Source organism: Dermacentor silvarum, chromosome 10 (assembly GCF_013339745.2).
Source record: "Dermacentor silvarum isolate Dsil-2018 chromosome 10, BIME_Dsil_1.4, whole genome shotgun sequence".
Lineage (NCBI taxonomy): Eukaryota > Metazoa > Arthropoda > Arachnida > Ixodida > Ixodidae > Dermacentor > Dermacentor silvarum.
Window position 1 is genome coordinate 6,556,884 of NC_051163.1, and position 19,977 is coordinate 6,576,860.

General features: G+C 42.2%; 1 protein-coding gene across 2 annotated transcripts in view; it reads left to right on the forward strand.

The window, feature by feature from the left end:
• The window catches only part of LOC119466266 (copine-8-like), a 28,208-nt gene extending 19,661 nt beyond the window's left edge, over nucleotides 1-8,547 (forward strand). For both annotated transcript variants that reach the window (XM_037726742.2, XM_037726743.2), the window contains exons 12-14: nucleotides 2,473-2,829; nucleotides 5,536-5,696; nucleotides 7,405-8,547. In XM_037726742.2, coding sequence (XP_037582670.1) covers nucleotides 2,473-2,829; nucleotides 5,536-5,696; nucleotides 7,405-7,643 — 757 coding nt within the window. In that variant the 3' untranslated portion in view covers nucleotides 7,644-8,547. The remainder of the gene's footprint in view (nucleotides 1-2,472; nucleotides 2,830-5,535; nucleotides 5,697-7,404) is intronic.
• Nucleotides 8,548-19,977: the final 11,430 nt, after the last annotated feature.

A 19,977-nucleotide genomic window follows, 5' to 3' on the forward strand; every position in this document is an offset into this window, starting at 1 on the left:
GAACCCACGTCTTCGCGTTATGCGTGCAATGCTCTCACCATTGAGCTACCATGGAGCCGTTTTCCCATACGTTTTCGGGGTATTTATGTTTTACAACTAGAATTAACCCTGGGAGTGTTAGCCAGCGCCACCACTCACAAACCTAGGGGCGGATATGGAACATCCTTTCATGCCGCAGGCGTCACGAGCACGTGATCTTTTTTGGGTGATGGCAACTGTTCAATAAACCCACATATGCTATCTGAAGGCATCAATGTCGCCGGATTCGAGCCCTCGTTATGTAATGAACGAGAAGAAAGAGAAGCGAGGGGCCCGATCTTTATTAATTATATCATAAGAAGCCAACAAACAATGACACCGAGAATTCCCATCCGTTTTCAGGGTATTTATGTTTTACAACTAGAATTAACCCTGGGAGTGTTAGCCAGCGCCACCACTCACAAACCTAGGGGCGGATGTGGAACATCCTTTCATGCCGCAGGCGTCACGAGCACGTGATCTTTTTTGGGTGATGGCAACTGGTCAATTAACCCACATATGCTATCTGAAGGCATCAATGTCGCCGGATTCGAGCCCTCGTTATGTAATGAACGAGAAGAAAGAGAAGCGAGGGGCCCGATCTTTCTTAATTATATCATAAGAAGCCAACAAACAATGACACCGAGAACAACATAAGGGAAATTACTTGTAGTACTTACTATTTGAATTAAAGAAATGATAAATTAATGGAAAATGAAAACGGATGAAAAAACAACTGTCCGCAGGTGGGAAACGAACCCACGTCTTCGCGTTATGCGTGCGATGCTCTCACCATTGAGCTACCATGGAGCCGTTTTCCATCCGTTTTCGGGGTATTATGTTTACAACTAGAATTAACCCTGGGAGTGTTTAGCCAGCGCCACCACTCACAAACCTAGGGGCGGCATCTGAACCATCCTTTCATTGCCGCAGGCGTCACGAGCCTGTGATCTTTTTTGGGTGATGGGGAACTGTTCAATAAACCCACCATATGCTAACTTGAAGGCATCAATGTCGCCGGATTCGATCCTGTTATGGTAATAACGAGAAGGAAAGAGAAGCGAGGGGCCCGATCTTTATTAATTATATCATAAGAAGCCAACAAACAATGACACCGAGAACAACATAAGGGAAATTACTTGTAGTACTTACTAATTGAATTAAAGAAATGATAAATTAATGGAAAATGAAAACGGATGAAAATACAACTGTCCGCAGGTAGGGAATGAACCCACGTCTTCGCATTACGCGTGCGATGCTCTCACCATTGAGCTACCGTGGAGCCGTTTATATATATATATATATATATATATCAAAGGGTATCAGTTTGGATTAGATCTGTATAACTTTCCTTTTTTCTTTCCTTTCGCCCTCCCACCTCTAAACAGAAGAGTGAAGTAACATCTTAAATTTTAGCAAGAATAATAACAATAATGCTAATGAGAGCATAGCTTTTGTCAACTGCTAGTCAGACAACAAAAGCTTTACTGGAGTTTCTGCATGACACAGGAATGAATGCAGTGGTTTTAGTAGAGCCACCTAGTAATGTACAGTGCTCACGGATTGAAATGCGACAATTTAGGCCTAACCAATGTGCATGCTTTTGTTTCCACCGTCGGTAGTTTGTGTGACACGGGCGCAATCTCGACTCGTACGCTTAGATCAGAGTCCAAGTCACCTTTCGTGGCCAGATTGGAAGCAACAAAGCATGGTACTCTCGAGTAATTGCACAGAAAAAGAGTTCTACCCAAAATTTGCCTATCGCGTTTCAATCCGTGAGCACTGTACATTTATGGCCCTCTTCATCATTTATAACTTTTTGCTCCTGCTTCCCCAGTAAGTGCACCTGCTCCTATCTGTCTTTCCTGTAAATAAAATCACTCTCTTGTCACTGGTTGCATAAAATTGCCTATCGAGCAGCATTGCCGAGTCATTACATTTGACACGTCTCTTAATATCTTTTTGTTCATTCGCTTTGTCTTCTGAGTGAAATTTATGCCCATGCTGTCTCACCTTGGCCTGTCAAACTCAGCAAGAGGTCCCATCTGCTTAAATGGCTCTGCGCTTTGGAAACACAATCATTTATGGAACAGGAAGCAAATTGTGTAATTTGTTGCTTACAGCCCATTCTTTAAGTTATTGATGATGTTTAACTTCACCAGATTCCATCAATAGCTGAGATTGTTGTGGTGGCACTTCAGCATCATGGTGGCATTTTGTGGAGGTTGTTGCTTGTATGCATGTGCAACCTTTGTGTACTAATATATATATTCTGTAAATACACATTGGGCAACTGAGAGTTCGTGCAGAATAACATGCTTTTTTAGGAAGGAAATGTGTGCCAGCTTTGTTATGGCATGGTTATGCAGCCCGGTGTGATATGCCCCACAGCTTTCATCTTTTGCGAAGTTGCAGTGAGATGCATTCTATGTCCTGCTTTGGGGCTTATGGTAGGCTGCAGATGCACTTTACGGTGGCCGTGGACTTCACGGCGTCCAATGGGGACCCCCGAGACCCTGCGTCTCTGCACTTCCTGGATCCAGTGCGACCCAATGCATATACGATGGCCATTCGGGCGGTGGGAGAGGTGATCCAGGACTATGACTCGGACAAGATGTTCCCTGCTCTGGGGTTTGGAGCACGCCTGCCACCTGATGGGCGTGTGTCGCACGAGTTCTTCCTCAACGGCAGCTCCACAGACCCGTACTGTGCCGGCATACAGGGTGTTCTGGAAGCCTACCAGAGGACCCTCCAGTCCGTTCAGCTGTACGGCCCCACCAATTTTTCACCTGTCATCCACCATGTGGCAAAGTGAGCATTACCCGCCTTGTCTAGGAGACGTTTGAAATGTGTCTTTTAAGATACAGTAAAACCTTGGTCTGTGTTTGGACATTCAAAATTTCAGGAAGTAACCACCAGTTTGGTACCTGGAAGTGGATGCAAAGCATTTTACACACGCTCCGAATGGCCATCACTGCCTTTCTTATTCAACACAAAATGGGCCCACTCGATCTCTTCTTTATAAAAAGTTGTAATTTTGTCCAAAAGGCAAAGCATCGATTGCGATTGCAAATTAACAAACAGCTATAGAAAGAAAGGATGGTGGTTTTATTCGGATGTATAAACTTGCAAACATTCGCTTACTTCAACGCAAACTGAGATTAACAAGCATGGTGTCAGTGTGCACAGGCAGACATGAACACATCACACTCGGTGAGCGCGAACACTCGCTGTCAAAATGCTGGCATGAGGAAGCGCGGCAGCAGCAGCAAGCAAAGTGACCTTTGTGCGGTCTATCGCTTCAATGCAAATTGAGCAGTGAGAACGCAGCACACACAAAGGTATGAGTAGTTGGGGCACCTAGACTCTGTCGTGTAGCAGCGAGCGAAGTGACCTTCGTGCTCTCTATCGCTTCAACGCATACTGAGTGGCAAGAATGCAGCACGCACAAAGGTATGAGCCATCGAAGCGCCTAGACTCGGCCCTCAACGCAGATCGCTTTCAAAATATGGCGTGCGCGATCGGGGAATACGCAGTTGCTGTGGGAGTACGATACCGTCCCCCCCTTCCTCCCCTCCCCCTGGAGCCTAGTGTACGATGGAAGACTGCGTACTTCCTTCCTGCTTTCCTCCCTTGCGCACGCTTTCACTCGCACATACAGCATATGGCATGCGGCGACAGTGTCATCGCTCTTGGATTTTATACAGAACATCACAGCGATGCCGATGGCAACAATGCGCCTGGAGTGTCCATACAATTGCTATTTTAATAATAATAATACGTAATAATAATAGTAGCCTTTATTGCGAGTTATTAGGTACATGCATTTCTTGTGAGGTCCGCCAACGCCTTCCAAGGGCTTGTGTGGCAGAGACGTGACAGTCGTGGCAAAATCACATTAACAAGTTCTCGAGCATAACTAATGCTCCAAAATATAAACTAAAGCTCTTCACCATTTTTAATAACATGTATAAAACAAATTACCAAGAAAGCACAAAGCAGAGTGAAAATGGTGCTACATGTCATTGTCAAACAAAACACATCACACTGTTACATGAATATGCACTGTATTAGCACATGTACTAAAGGAAAACTGTGAAATAGACATAGGTATAATGTCTAAACCAATCACAATGCTCACAAAGACGCAAATAAAAGTTAGCTTCATAATATATTTTTTTATATCCCCTTTTTTAAGGTGTTCTTTAAGCGGATTTTAAACTTCGTTGCTCCAGTACTGAAGTGGGGAGTTCATTAAACAAATTCGGAATATGATGTTGTTGCCCTTTACCATAATTAGTTCTTGTCCGAGGAACAACATATCTGGAGGGATTGCGTAGATTCATGCGTTTTATAGCAGGAACGCGAAAATTTTCATTCCCGAAATATCGCGGCACAACAACAGAAAGAAACACTGAATCAAAGTTCGGCATTTCCAGAGACCTGAACAAGTTATCCATATCAATGTTTGTGTTGTAGGCTACACTTTTTAGAATATTTTGTAATAACCTGTTTACCTTGGCTTTCCAAAAGCTGCTGCAATTAAAGAAACAGCAGACACCATATCTTGTATGCGAATAAGCTAGCGCATGAACGATCATTTTCTTTATTTAATAGGAGCATAGCTTCGGACGCGGTAAAGTAAGCACGCAGCTCGTCGAAGGTTTGCACAAATAGAAGCCATATGAACGTTCCTTGATAAAGCATTGTCAAAGTGAACTCCTAAATATTTAACACTGTCTACATAATCAATCGGTGTACAGTCACAATTCAAACAATCGTAGCCATGCAAAATGACAGGCAAAGTGGCATCAATAATTTTTAAGGGATTTCTAAAACAGACTAATTGTATTTTTTGCACGTTAACTCTTATTTGATTATTTTTGCACCAATCTATGACATTAACTGTGTCAATTTGAAGCAGAGCAACAGCCCTTTCATATTCCATGTGTAATTAAACAAGCAAGGTGTTGTCCGCATATTGAAAAACAGTGCTTGTGCCAATTACCTGTCCCAAGTTGCACACATATAAATTAAATAAAAGTGGTGACAACACTGAACCCTGTGGTACTCCTGCTGTGAGGTACCGCAGTGTGCTTTGTGCATCATTCAAACAAACAATTTGAGAGTGATTCAAAAGATAACTATTAAAGAAATCTAGAAAATGTCCCCGAAAGCCATAGTTGTGTAAAGTTTACTGCATAGAATATGGTGGTTAACTGAATCAAATGCTTTTGATATATTAAGTAGAGAATAATTAGTATTATAATTATTCCAATAATAATAATTGTAAATGCTCTTCCCCGTCATCATCAGTATTATTATTCCTCCTCCTGCTTGCTAGTGCCAATTATCTAGTGATGTATTTTGTAAAGCATAGCTCCTTTTATCTGGCAACATGTGATGTCAGCATATATGTAAACCCTGAAAAACAGTACCAGAGCTCAGTCTTGTGTGTAACCTTATGTTGTTTACTGTAACACACTGCCTTGACAAGCAGTGCATGCTTTGTTTCAGGTTTGCGAGCACATACCGTGATGGTAGGAGCTACTTCGTGCTGCTTATCATCACCGATGGCGTCATCAGCGATATGCCACAGGCAATGGAGGCCATCGTGCAGGCCTCCACCTTGCCTATGTCTATCATCATCGTAGGTGTTGGCAATGCCGACTTCTCAGGTGAATAGCCCGGTCGCCATCTTTCTACTAGTGGCTGTCATGGAATTCAGTTGAATGGCTCACTTGGTGGTGTGCTGCTGGGCATGAGGGTTTGATTTCTGGCCATGGCCGGCCGCATTCCAATGCAAAATTGTTCTGGTACTGTGCTTGGGGTGCATGTTAAAAAAACCCAGGTCATCAGAATTATTCCGGAACGCCTCATTATGCTGTGCCTCTTAACCTCCTGTGCAGTTCCCACTGTGCAGTTTTGAGACAGTGAGTTTTGAGGCGTTATTAACCAAATTTTAAAAAATTCAGTTCGGTTGAATAGTTTCATTACTAAAAAAAATATCTGGAACAGCAAGAGTCACAGAAAGAATACAGCTTCCAGAAAATTTTATGGCACTGACCTGCATGCGGGACCTCTCATGCAAATAAATAGCCGATATTCCAATTGACATTAAGAGAAAAAAATGGAGCTGGGCAGGCCATGTAATGCGTAGGATGGATAACCGGTGGACCATTAGAGTTACACAATGGATACCAAGGGAAGGGAAGCGCAGTCGAGGATGGCAGAAAACTAGGTGGGGTGATGAAGTTGGGAAATTTGCAGGTGCAGGTTGGAATCAGCTAGCCCAAGATAGGGGTAATTGGAGATTGCAGGGAGAGGCTTTCGTCCTGCAGTGGACATTAATATAGGCTGATGATGATGATGAAAGTAATTGAACAAGTAAAACCCGATCTCATTTTCCGTGAATAAGATTTCTTTTCTGGGTGGCGTTAAGCTTGTTACTAAGATTCATCATTCATATTTTCTTTTCAGAGCTTGCTATAGTATAAAGTCCAGTGTGCCTGGTGCCACATGATGACATTGTGAATGCTTGATGTGCCAAAGGCCATTGCGTGCGTTGATATGCAGTATTGGCGGCACTGAGGCACTGCTCTCATGTTGCATTACTGGAAGCTTGCATCATGCACCACAATATGCCACTGAACCATGTGCTCTCTTTTTTTGCATCTTTCACCTGATGACAAGGCGTAGTTGCCTACATGTGCTGGCACCAAAGAGGAGATGTACTATCGGCCAAAGAAGTTTACGGACCATGGGATCTCAGAAAACGCTAAATATTCGAGCAGCCTTTAAAAGTAGCTAGTAAAACCGTACGTCACATTGTTGTTCAGTAGAGGCTCGAAATGGGAATACCAGGCTGCGTTTTGAGGCTGCGGAGATATTCAACTTTTTGTCAGATCCCTTGGTCCGTAAACTTTTTTGGTCGATAGCACATCCCTGCTGCACAGTTCCAGCAGAACCTCAATTTTCTTGTCTGAGTTAATGTCATAGCAGAAGGTAACTGTCTGTCTCATAACTTGTTCTCATTGCTAACAAGCCGTTGGGCCTTGAGGGTATTGTAATAATAAAAATAACAATTTCACTGTGTAGAGAAAAGGAAAGAAAGACAGTATGTTGGGTTAAGAAGCACCCTGCAGGGAACCACAGACATGCAATCGTGGTAAGGTCAAGAAGGAAAGAACAGGATGGCGGATGTTTAGGGGTTGGAGAGGAGGAGGCGTTCTAGAATAGAAGAGGGGGTGCAGTTCAGAGAGCCAAGTCAGGTTTGTGCTTGAGGTGGAGAGAGCTGGTATGACAGGAAAGTGGCTTGGAAGGAAGGAAAAAGGGGGATCAAGAGGATTCCGTGTCATGATTCCTTCATGCTTTCATTGTTCCCAGCCATGGAAATCTTGGATGGGGATGCGATACAGCTGAATTCAGGTGGCCAGCGTGCTGAGCGGGACATTGTCCAGTTTGTGCCCTTCCGCAAGTTCCTCCAGAGTGGGGGCACGTGGCAGAGCAACCAGGCCCAGCTTGCTAAGGAAGTACTGGCCGAGATTCCCGGACAGGTCACAGCCTATATGTCCAAGTGCAACATCAAGCCTGGTCCAATTGCGGTGCCTCAGGGCCCATCTTGAGCATGTGTGCAAGTTACATTGTTCGTAGTGGCTGTCTGCCAGCCCCCATTTGTGCACAGGCCAAATTCATGAGTGCATCGTACAGGTGTGACTACTGCCACTTCGTAGGGCCATTATACTGACCCTCGTTCTACGGTGCTTAAGTGCGGCCTATCACCCTGCTGTTGTTGCTACTTGGCTGGGAGGATTTTGAAAACTAGACTTTCTCAGTTTGGCTGCTTGTGCTGCCATGACTTTACACCACTTTATTTCAGGGAGTACGAGTTGTTCGTATTGAATAGATTCAATTTTATGCTTTTAAGCTTGACTTTTTTAATGCTCACCTTCAAGCTGTGCTATTATTTCTTTAGCTTAAATATTGTGCGAAGTTGCAACGCACAACACATCATTGATATACAGGGTGTTTCAGCGAACACTTTCAAAATTTATTTAAGGTTGCCTGTGGCAGATAGCCAAATTCTAGTTAATGAGCTGGTCTACTAGAAGCGGCGGACATTACTTGCACAACAAATTGAAATGCATAATCAACTAATGAATAAAAATTCCTTAATTAAGTTTTTAACTAATTACCTGATGGCCCATATTGTAATCTACAAATTGTAGCCATGGAGTTCGCAAGGCGATCGGATCCACTTGCAACGAATACCCAGGATGACACTGCTTTCGAGATATTAATTCCCGAACTTTGCGAAGAAATGCATTGGCGTTACAATTAGTTTCTTAACAAAACGTCACTTTATGCATTGAAGCACAAAATTAACTGGAACGCCAATGCATTTCTCCGCAAAGTTCGGCAATTAATATCCCAAAACTGGTGTCATCCCGAGAATTCGTTCCAAGTGAATCCGTCTTGCAAACTCCACAGCTACAATTTGTAGATTACAATATGGGCCATCAGGTAATTAGTCGATTATGCATTTGAATTTTTGCGCAAGTAATGTCCGCCACTTCGAGTAGACCGGTTCATTAACTAGAATCGGGCTACCTGCCACAGGTAAACTTTAAGAATTTTTTAAAGTGTTCGATGAAACACCTTGTATATAGTTCAGAACACGGGGGTTGTGTTCTCCCTGGCGGTGTTCAGTTCTTGCTGCACATCTTCAAAGAATGTGATTTACTTCTTTAAAGTTAAGCCAGCTTCAGTTTAAGCCGACATGTGAGAAACTGATAATATAAAAAGAAAAAAAAAATCGGCTTTCTCAAAATCTTGTTGGTTTGGGTGTGTTGGTGTTTCATTGTATTAGATCAGCGTACAACATTACTGGGATGGTGGTACAGTACACTTCAACTGCGGTGCTCCATCTGTGTCTCTTTCACTGCCCCCATATTCCTGTGAGCTGGTCCGCTGCAGTAGCATTCTTGATTATAAGCTGACTTACAAAAGCAGAAAAAGCACGAGCCTTTGAGACCATAATAATTAGTTATTTTTTGAAGCACTTGTGCTAGATTATCTAACTCACTTGCCTTCCTTGTTGAGTTGCCAACTCCTACCACACATTGTCTTCTTTGCCCTGGGAATGTGATAAGCATGCAGGAGCACTTATGTCTGCACTTTGTCTTTTGGCTTACGGTGGCTACATTAGCTGCTCACATTAGTGATTGCAATCTTTGCATTCACCAGCCGAGAATGCCAGGAATGTGGAATCCATGCAGAAAGCTTTTGGTGAAGCAAAGGACGGTGAAGTGAACTGCACTTGAAGTGAACTGCAAGAATGAACAACAAAAAAAGGACACACACAATGCTCAAACAAGCGCTTGCTGTGCTTTCCTGTAGGAAACCGCCGTGGTTTAGTGGCAGAAAAGGTGGTGTCTGTGTTCAAAAAAGATGTTCCTAGGTTTGGATTTTATGTTTGAACTGCTGCAAAATCATTGCGTACTGTTTTTGGTCATCGAGACACAGGAACGTGAAAACCACATGTGGTAGGGACACGTGACGAGAGGGGATAAAGGATTTTCGAGTTATGACTTGGTACACTCATACATAGTCAAAAGTGTGGCATACTGGTTGAACAGCTGGCATGTTGAATAGCTGCGAAAATTTGTGTGACCATGCTGTGGCTCGCAGAGTGATGGTCCAAATTGAAAGGCTTATGTTGAATAGAAAAACTGATCAGAACTATCGACAACAAGCAGAAGACTTATGTGGTTCAGAGTATGAAATCAGAGTGGCCTATTGTTATACCTGATACCATGCACAAAATTTCACATAGGCTAACGAAGATATATAGTAAGCATGGCGTTTATATGGTTTTCACGGCACCTTTCACGCTGCCTGTGCCTGGTCACAAAATTGACAATGGTAACCAAAAAATTTAATCACGATGAATGCAGTCTGACTGACTGAAGTTGTTTATAGACCCTTTTCACGATGATCCCATGGGCGCCGCCATGTTTGATCACTTCCATTGGTTGCTTCAGCTGGCCCCATTGCCTCCATGTTTACAATGGATGTGCATAATGCTGGTTCAGTTCAGCAACACTCTGTTTTTGGTGCATTTCATAGGCGGTGACTGGGTGGATGACACGAAGCTTTGGCCGCAGCTTTAGAGGACGTGTAAGCGCTTTCTGAGCTCATTGCGCCTTGTCCAAATGTGCGAGCAGCGTATGCGGTGCTTGCACTGGAAGCGGGGCTAGAAATGTATTCCAAGCTGTCCAAACATTTCACTTCTGAATTTAATCGGGATTATAGTGTCTTTTGCTCTTCATTTGTTATTTGGCAATTACTTTGAAGCAGCGGCTTCTCATGTTTCTGACTCGGTAACATTTCTTGGTGCAGTCGCTATCTGATTGTTTATTTTCTGCCTAGTAGCTCACGAGTGTGATCAGTTGTGGTACACTTGTTCTTGCTGCACACAATTAAAGCTTGGAACGTAGATACTATTCTGTACTTAGTAATAGCTTGTAGCAAAGACACGTTACTGCTAGTCACTTTCTTACTCTCGGGACTATCACAAAACCTTCAACTTCAAACATTAGTGTGATGTTGGTGCTGCCATCACCCACGCTTCAGCATGTTGATTCCATTCACTTATTCTTGATACGTTGGTATAGAGTCAGCATAAGTTTGAGTATGTGTTGGGGTGAATGTGTGGAGATAATGTGCGAGGAACTTGCTATGCCAGGAACTGGCATTACTCCTTTGTCATTGTGTAACGAGCGGAACCCTTGCCAAGGTTACGGGGTTGAAGTCATTTCTCTGTCGGTTAGCGCTACAATGTTGGTGGATGAGTGCACATTTCTTTAACCCCGAGGGAAGCTGTGAATCGCGAAGGACCGAGAACACAGGCAGTCCTTTTGTAGCAGTGGTCCATGAACTTGGTTCCACAGATTCATTTCATTCCATTCCATTCACTACTGTTGCAGCCAACTACTGCACAGGTCTTCCTTCTCCCGTTCCAGAGTTTGCAGCATGAATGTAGCACAGTGCTTTAGCGATCACCCAGTTGCATTTCCAACATCTGATCACACAGAAGCAGGGTAGAAGAAGTGGTAATGGTTTCGCATTCGTGCATTATTGCATGCTTTTGCCTGAGGCAATGCGCAGTGTGCTTCTGGTAGCACCATCTCGTTCCTCTGGAGCAAACTGCTTCACAAAAAGGGTCTATAGCATCCCACTTTGTTGTGGGCAATCTTGTATATAGGGCAAACCAAAAGATGCGTAAACACTCGTCTGCATTCTCATGATTACAATTGCAAGCTGATTAGCCACCATGGGAATTTAGTTTAGCATTGTAGCAGTTATGCATGTCATTCGAAGTTAGTGAACAAGAGCATCATAGCACATTCCAAAAATATAAGGGAAAGAGAAATCATTGAGGCTATCACCACGCGGCACATTGGTGCTGATTTGTGCACCAGCGTGCCATTTATTTCACACTCTGACGATGTGGTAATGTTTATTCTTGGGCATGAAGATCATAGAAGACTTCATTCACCGTAGGTGAGCGGGTTCTCCGAATGGATCCTTTCTTAACTTGGCACTTGATAGCTTGCTTTTTTAAGTCTGTTTGCTTTGTGTTGTATGACACGTCCTATTTTGACATTGTTGTATCAGCGCACTTATAACCAACTGATTCTGTAGAATAAAGAGTTGTCAGTTCGTGCTTGTTCGGGTGCCGTGTCTGTCCCTTTTTGTTGTTCGTTCTTGTAGCTTCGTAGTGCACGTCACTTCAACATGTACAACCAACTAACCTCAATCTTAGTCCTTGAAGCAGAAAGAAATTTGGTTCTTTTAAGTGCTTCACAACATTATTATAGGAGGAGCGTCTGGTTTGAGACTGCCTGCTTCTGTGTGACTGCTGACTGTGAGAAACAGATGGCCACTATTGGAACTTTGCACCATGCAACAAAGACAGGTGGTGTACGTGATGTGGGATAGGCCACACAAGAGGATCCAGGATAGGGCACACTTTTTCTTTACAACATGGCAGCCTTGCCTTGCGAAACGGCTATGCAAGCCAATTTCATTGTGAAAGAAGCACTTTAAAGCAGACTGTCTTGAACCAGTTGCTTACGGCAGACAGCACAAATGTATTTCTTAGCACGTGTCTGCTATGACCTATACAAGTTGGCTGGGGGCTGTACACCCCAAAGTCTTCACAGTTTGATCAGATCAGGCCAGATCAGAATCGTTTTATTAGGCATAGAATAACATGTACATGGTATATACACTCCAGAGGTCTGATAGTGAAAGACTGAAGGGGGGGTACTTCGTATAAAATGTTGTTTAATTATTTATTTAGTGCAGAGTCTTTGGTCAAAAATAACTTTTATGGAACACATTTTTGTCGCAGTTAATTACTAGCACCATAATGGATGAACTTATTAAGTTGCATGACAGTGCTTTATTGTCACTATCACTTTACAGTCTACGTATGTTCAGAATAAATAACCGTTCATCCTGATATTTGTGTGGGTAAACAAAAGGTGGTGAAACTTAAAATGTTTGCAAAGTGGTGGAGTAGTCGTTTAAGCCTTGGAACACTTCCATGGCAACAGTCATTGAAGGCTAACTGTATGGCTTGGCAGCTGTTTAAATTGGATTACTTTATCCTGAAGGAATGAAGTTATTCTTTTTAAGAAACGTTGTTTGCATGGAAAGCCTTGGTGTCTTTTGTGATTTAGTGTTTTCTTATGGATAGTACACACACGTAAAAAATATAGTGGACTTCTTGCGGCAGAAGTTATCTAGTATATGTAAGAAGCGTGCAAGGGTGGAGTAGTAATATGTCAAGAAGTATGTCTCAGCCACATCAGAAATGCACAAGTGGAAGCCAGAAATGTGGGAAAGAGTGTTAAGCATACTAGCAGGTTGCGGAATGCTGAATGCGCTGATAATGAATCGGAGATGTTTATGGTGATTGTGCCACATGTTATTGCTTTTGGGTGGATCTGAATCTTGTTGCAACTGTACATAAGATGATAAATTTTAGATTATGTTTATGTTTTACATGTTTTATATTGACTCTTGACATTTTATGTGGACTCCTGGACACTTTGACCAAAAAGGGTGCTATTGTTGATCAGTGCTTGCACCGAGGCTGATGTTTTAAGGTTTTTATTGCTATTTTTTTACAATTTACAAGCTATTAAAGTTGTCTATAAAGTCTGCTGTGTGCAGGAGTGATGTGGTTTAGTACCTAATACATGATTTGTGCCCATGTTGAGCACAGGTACACTGAATATGGTAAATCAGTTCTGTGAAAGCCCGCAAAGTGGAGGAAGGCTCTTGAAAGGCAAAAGTGAATGGTCATCCAAGCTACAAAGGAAACCCTTACAGATTTCTCAGAAAGGAAGCGTCCTAGTATCCCTTCCAGGAGCCTATTCCACCTTGCGTGCTTCTGCAGAACTGATTTGCCATATGGAGGTTTATTGGTCCAATAACCTAGGAGCCAGTTAGCAGAGTATGGGCATACCTATACAGTCGGCTTCCGTTTAATTCGACCCTGACGTAATTAGAGAAATTGATCGAATTATCTGGCAGGTCGATTAACCAAGAAGCCGAGAAAACACTGAAACAGACTGCTGTGTCATTTGGCTGTATTTAGCCAATTCTAGCACGCCCACGAATGGAACGAATACCTATTTTTTATGGATTTAATATAACAACTAACATAGAAATGACATTAGAGCTTCTAAACAAAGTAGGCGATACATGCAGCATGTCTCCAATTCTGGCAATAGGAAAAAGATGAAACCAGTTAATTTTACCTTCACAGATTAGAAATTTTACATGCGACTCATTGTGCATTTGATATTCTGCATTTATCAAATGACTGTGCAACAATTGCAAACGGAACGGTGGCCTATGCTTAGACTTCACTAGTTCGTCCTTTGATGCAGGAGATTCTGCCGCAAAGATGTGGTACAACTTGTTGCCACTAGCTCAGCATGCAAAATAAGCATTTTTTTTTTAAATATGGTTTCATAATTGAAACAAAGTGACATGTCGACAGAGCTTGTTCTGTTGACATTTTGTGATGGCAGTGGCGATGATGATGGCTAGGCTGGTTCTCATGGTATGCTGTTGGAAACGCTGTGAGCACAGTTTGGGTTTCATATCCATATGCACTGTGCATGCAATTTTCATATCAATTTACTATGGAAAAAAAAAAAGAAAAACTGAGGTGCATACTAGAATCAGGTAATATTTTTTTTAATTTATTTATTTATCTATTTGGTTCTGAAAGTACATGACATTTTACTATTGAAATGTTGCTGAAGCTAAAGGCAAATGCTGTAATCATTGCGATACTATAAGGCAATGTTTTTGCTTTAAAGTCTTCCTAGGGAAGGCTGAAAATGGCCGTTTTCAGCAGGAGATGAGTTGTGTTCGACGCATTCACTTGCCCCCATGCACCACCAAGACAGGTACTGCTACCATTGGGGTCACGAATGGGCTCACCACAGGGGTCGAGCATTTTGTTCCGACCAGTAAAGTTCAATTTATCCAGTGATGGCCAATTTAGGGATCAAAATAACGAAAGTTTTGGCCCATAAAGGTATGTGGGCACTGGCTGGGACCTTCGTTTTGGATCTAATTAACCGAAAAAGTCTAATTAGCCAGCGAACGTCTAATGTACAATGTTCTGTTGTAGCACTTAAGCACTGCATTTTATGTTCCTTGTAGAACACCTTTTTCTCTTTGCTCTTGTTAAGTAATTTGATATCAGCTCATTGGAGTTTTGCAGCAAGCTGTTTCTACTTACATGTTGTGCTCCTATTGTGTGTGCCGATTGACCACCGTGGGTTTGAGCACTACGAGTCTCCATGCTTACAGGGCGCCGTGTCAGCATCTGCTCTGGCCATTCCATGTGCCAACGTGCTGCTGTGCACGCTCTACCAGCCGATCCTAGCTAGGGGAAGGTGAGACCGTGCATGCAGCAAGGGAGACCCTAGGGCCTAGGCGAAGCTCTCCGAAAAGAAAACAGGACATTTTTTTAGGCTGGGTTTTGATACAACACCAGTTTAACAACACAACCAAATTGGAATCTTAATTGCTGTACAATATGGCCACATGATTGCCACTGGCTGCTAATGGTGCACCGCGACAGAGAAACACAAGGAACAAAGAACCCAGTCTAGAGAGGTTGCGTATCCTTAGGCCAGTGCCTGCCATTGCGCACCCTACAGCCGAGAAAAGAGAAACAAACAGAGGAATAGATGAGGGCATGATCGGAGGGTGCTGCCTCGGCCTATCGAGACGACGGAAAAGTGCGCATGCCTGCCGAGATCGCGACCCTGACGAGCTGAAGTAACGATTGGCCGGCGGTGGACAAAGGGGCTGCTGCTGGCAGAGAGGAACACGTATGCATCTTGCGATGCTTAGGTTTGGTCTCCTCAGGCGGCCTCGGCTTGTATGCGCAAGCAAGGGCCTGAATCCTGCCAAAAACTCAACCATTGGGGGAGCCCGTTGACCCCCTGTGGGTAGGATGACAGCTGAGTGATAGTATTTTATGACCCGTTGCCACTCCGTCAAGACGGGGAGGCGAGGGACATAGATTTCTCGGAAACGTAACGGTGTTGCGCAAGTATTGGGAACGCTCGAAGCCCTGCAATGTGCAGTTAAATATTTGTAGCACAGCTACTTTTGATACTTTAAACAGCTTGATAATGTCCTCAAGCGTCACACAGGAAGCGAATTCACGAGATTGGGCATGTTTCGTAAGCACACTGACAGTACTGTAAATTGAAGTCATGGCACCAACCAACTTTAGGGACAGTGGTTGATTTGGTGCTTTCTATAACAAAATTTGTAGACTGTAGATGTATGTCTGTCAGTGTTTGTTTTGTCTGGCAGTGGACTCTTCAATCTCAACCAAGCAACAGCTGTACTAGTGTTGTATAAAGCTAGTGCCAAGCTTCACCAGACCTTATATACTTGTGTGTGGAACTTAATTGGCAAGACAATCATTTTGTATTTGACTCTGCATTATTATTCAAGGTTCACACGACTCTCATTTTTGTCTTTCTCGCTCTTGCCAGATTTTAGACGTATAAGTACACCAGTAGAACCTGTTTTGGAGTCATTACATGAAGGCTTCAATTAGTGTCATATAGTGCAACTTCTTTTTTTTCATGATCAGTGAGCCTGCTGCCTGTTAATGCTTTGACGAATGTGCATGATTGGCTTAGCCATGCACCAGTAAACAGCTCAGCTCAATCCATGGTTGGGCTAGTTAGTGACTGACCATTTTCAGGAAAGAGCATAGGCACACAACAGAAAAGAATAAAACACTCGAAAAAATCACAACTGCTACAAATGAAAACTTGGGTGTGAATTAATCCTTTTTGTGTATCCTTTGCTTTTCGCTACTCTGTGTCTGTGCTGTCTTAGTGAAGATGAGTTGTTATTAAGTGGTTTTTAAATTATATGTACCGTAAACTTCTGTTATTATGAACTCCAAGGGACCGTGAATATCTGTTCGTATTAACAGAAGTCATCTACAGAGCTCAAAATCTGCTATTGCTGGTATGCCTCAATATCCATGATACAAAATGATATATTGAAACAGCATAAAACAAGAAAATCAGACATAAACTGAGACATTTATTATACTTGAAAGCCAAAAAGGCGTTGTTTTATACTTGAGCTGTTGAGTAATTGTTGCTTACCGGTGCTGTGCAAATTTGTGCTCCGACACAAAAGCTGACATTTTGTCTACTTGCTTAAAATTTCTACAGTGCTCTCGTGTTGAAGAAGTTCACAAATCTTTTCAGAGTATTGTCAGCTGCATCATCTGTGAAGCTGCTTTTTGTGACTCTTGGACAGTGTCCTCGCCTAATTACAAACCTGCAGAGGCACATCTAGGACCCTCTCAATCATTGTTTCGATGATGCCGCCCCTGCATGTTTTCACGTCATCTTCGACACTGGCATAGGTGTTTCACAGAAGCATCGCTTGCTTCTCATGAAGCTAGCAGAGTTGCCCGCTCCACTTCTCCTGAGCCAAGTAGGAGGTGTCAGTGGTGGCTGCGGAAGTTCAAGCAGATTCATTCCCCATTGAATCTATGGAAAACGAAATAAGTGTTCACACATTGTTCTTCATATCTGAAAATGTGGCTTAACTGGGTTGATTTTAATGGGAATCTACTGTATTCCTTGCTTGACTGAGAACAACCACAGGTCTTCTTTATCCAGCTCAAACTTTTGTTATCTGCTTCATAATTTAGTTTTTTGTGAGCCAGTACTGGAAGAACTTCTACACTTGTAGCTCATAATGATGAGGGTGCCAAAAGTGGTGATAAATTAATAAACTGTTAGTAAAAGTAACGAAAGAATTGACTAATGCAAAAGTAAGGTATAATGAAATAAAACTGTCTTGTTGCTGTTGCTTATAAATTTAGTGTTGTCTTACTGTGGCCTAATATTGGAGATAGTACACCAGCTGCTGTTAGGCGAAATACAGATAATAAGAAGGCACAATTTTCGTTTTTAGAACCTCTGAATGTGACCAAACTAAGGTGCATGTACAAATAATTCCAGATTTGCCTTTCTCATAATGGCTAGTGGGGATCCATAGGATGGAGAGGCATTTTAAACTACCTGAATATCTATTCTGTTGTGTTTTAAAATTGACTACATGAAGTTAAAACTTGTACAGCAACAGGTCAGGGTCTTCACTGAAGCTCATTCCTAATTCTAGAGAAAAAGCCTGTAAGCGTGTATGAATTAGGGCACTTAACTCAACATTTTGCTGAAAGTGTACTGGTTGCCGCATTCAAACTGCCTGCATTTACTGCATTCTAACACCATCCACTACCATGAACAAACTGCATTTTTGTTTGCCTAGTTTACATTTGAAAAATAATAATCGAAATACTTGTGCTTCAAAGAGTTAATGTCCTGTCATAGTGGTGCCTGTAGGCTTTCCCATTTCACATGATGGGCGTATTCTGTCTGAGAGTGAAGCATGTTTCTACATTTTTTTATCATTTATGAAGGTACGGCACTGCACAAGATATTGTGAACAATGGGGCCATGTTATATACACCACGTTCAAGTGAGGCCTAAATGCTGTTTAGTGTATGCTGTGGTGTGGGGTTGGCACTCCAAAAGTCATCAGTGCCACCTTACTGAACAAACACGTGTGTTCTGCCAGCACTGACAATTGTAGGATAACAAAAACAAACAAACAAAAAAATCTAAGGACTTTGTAATGATCAGTGGAACGCAAAATGATATTTTTGATCTTTGTAACAAAATTGAGACAGAAGGATGGCACTGTAGATTAGAGTTCGTAAATGGGTAGATTAATCCTTTTGACATTAAGAAGCAGGGTTGTGTAGGTTAATGCAGGGTATTGTAAGTGGCCAGTTGATGCAATCAATGGTTGCCGAGGGAAGAGAAGCAGACTGGAGGATGGCAGAGAATTAGATGGAGCAATGAGATTAGAAAACCTCCAGGTACAGGCCGAGTTTGGTTGTTGCAGGGCAAGTTGAATGGTGATTTCCATTTGTCCTGATGTGGTCTTAACAATATAGGCTGACGTAGGACACTTGACATATGTTGCAATAGGAGTTAACAATTGCTGTTATACGAGTTATTGCTGTCTGTTGCCTGTGCCAGTGGTGTTAGCTAGAGAACGCTGTAATTACCTAGCAGCATAAAGCATTCTACCTTCAGTATGAAGAGCTTGTGTATGTAGATCGCTGTATCTGTCCCTGCATGTAGGGACTGACAAGTGCAATGCATCTTTTGTACTCTCCATTTTGGTCTCTGACATACCCCTTTCAACTTTTTGCTTTCTGTGCTCGAACGTGCATGAAAAAGTCATGCACTATATGATGTATTACGCATACAAGAACAAATAAATCACACGTACATCTGTTTACGTTTGATACATTGGCGCACATGTATTAATTAATGGTAACCAACTGATACGATTGACACTGTTGCAAGATTAGAGCTAAAAAAAATATATATATATATATATATATATATATATATATATATATATATATATATATATATATATACAGGGTGTTTCAGCGAACACTTTCAAAATTTATTTAAGGTTGCCTGTGGCAGGTAGCCCAATTCTAGTTAATGAGCTGGTCTACTCGAAGAGGCGGACATTACTTGCACAAAAAATTGAAATGCAGAATCGACTAATTAACAAAAATTCACTAAGTTTTTAACTAATTACCTGATGGCTCATATTGCAATTTACAAATTGTAGCCGTGGAGTTCGCAAGGCGGATCCACTTGGAACGAATTTTTGGGATGTCACCAGTTTCGAGATATTAATTCCCGAACTTTGTGGAGAAATGCATTGGCGTTCAAGTTAATTTTGTGCTTCAATGCATAAAGCGACGTTTTGTTAAGAACCTAACTGAAACGCTAATGCATTTCTCCGCAAAGTTCAGGAATTAATATCTCGAAACTGGTGGCATCCCAAGAATTCGTTCCAAGTGGATCCGCTTTGCGAACTCCACGGCTACAATTTGTAAATTGCAATATGAGCCATCAGGTAATTAGTTAAAAACTTAATTAGTAGATTTCTGTTAATTATTCAATTATGCATTGGAATTTCTTGTGGAAGTAATGTCCGCCTCTTTGAGTAGACCAGCTCATCAACTAGAATTGTGCTATCTGCCCAGTATATATGTACCCTGTATATATATATATATATCTTCGCATCTTTAATATTCTGTTTCCTCTCGCTCTGCCTTGCTGTTTGCATGCTTACATGTGCATGTTGGTGCTGATAGAATACTAGAAGCAACACATATGTTTTCTAATAGAGGAGGAGAAATCCGAACCTAAGTAAAGTGTATGCTCACTTGAACAGTGGATACCGAATTAGTATTGCAATCGAGATGCACGTTTGGGA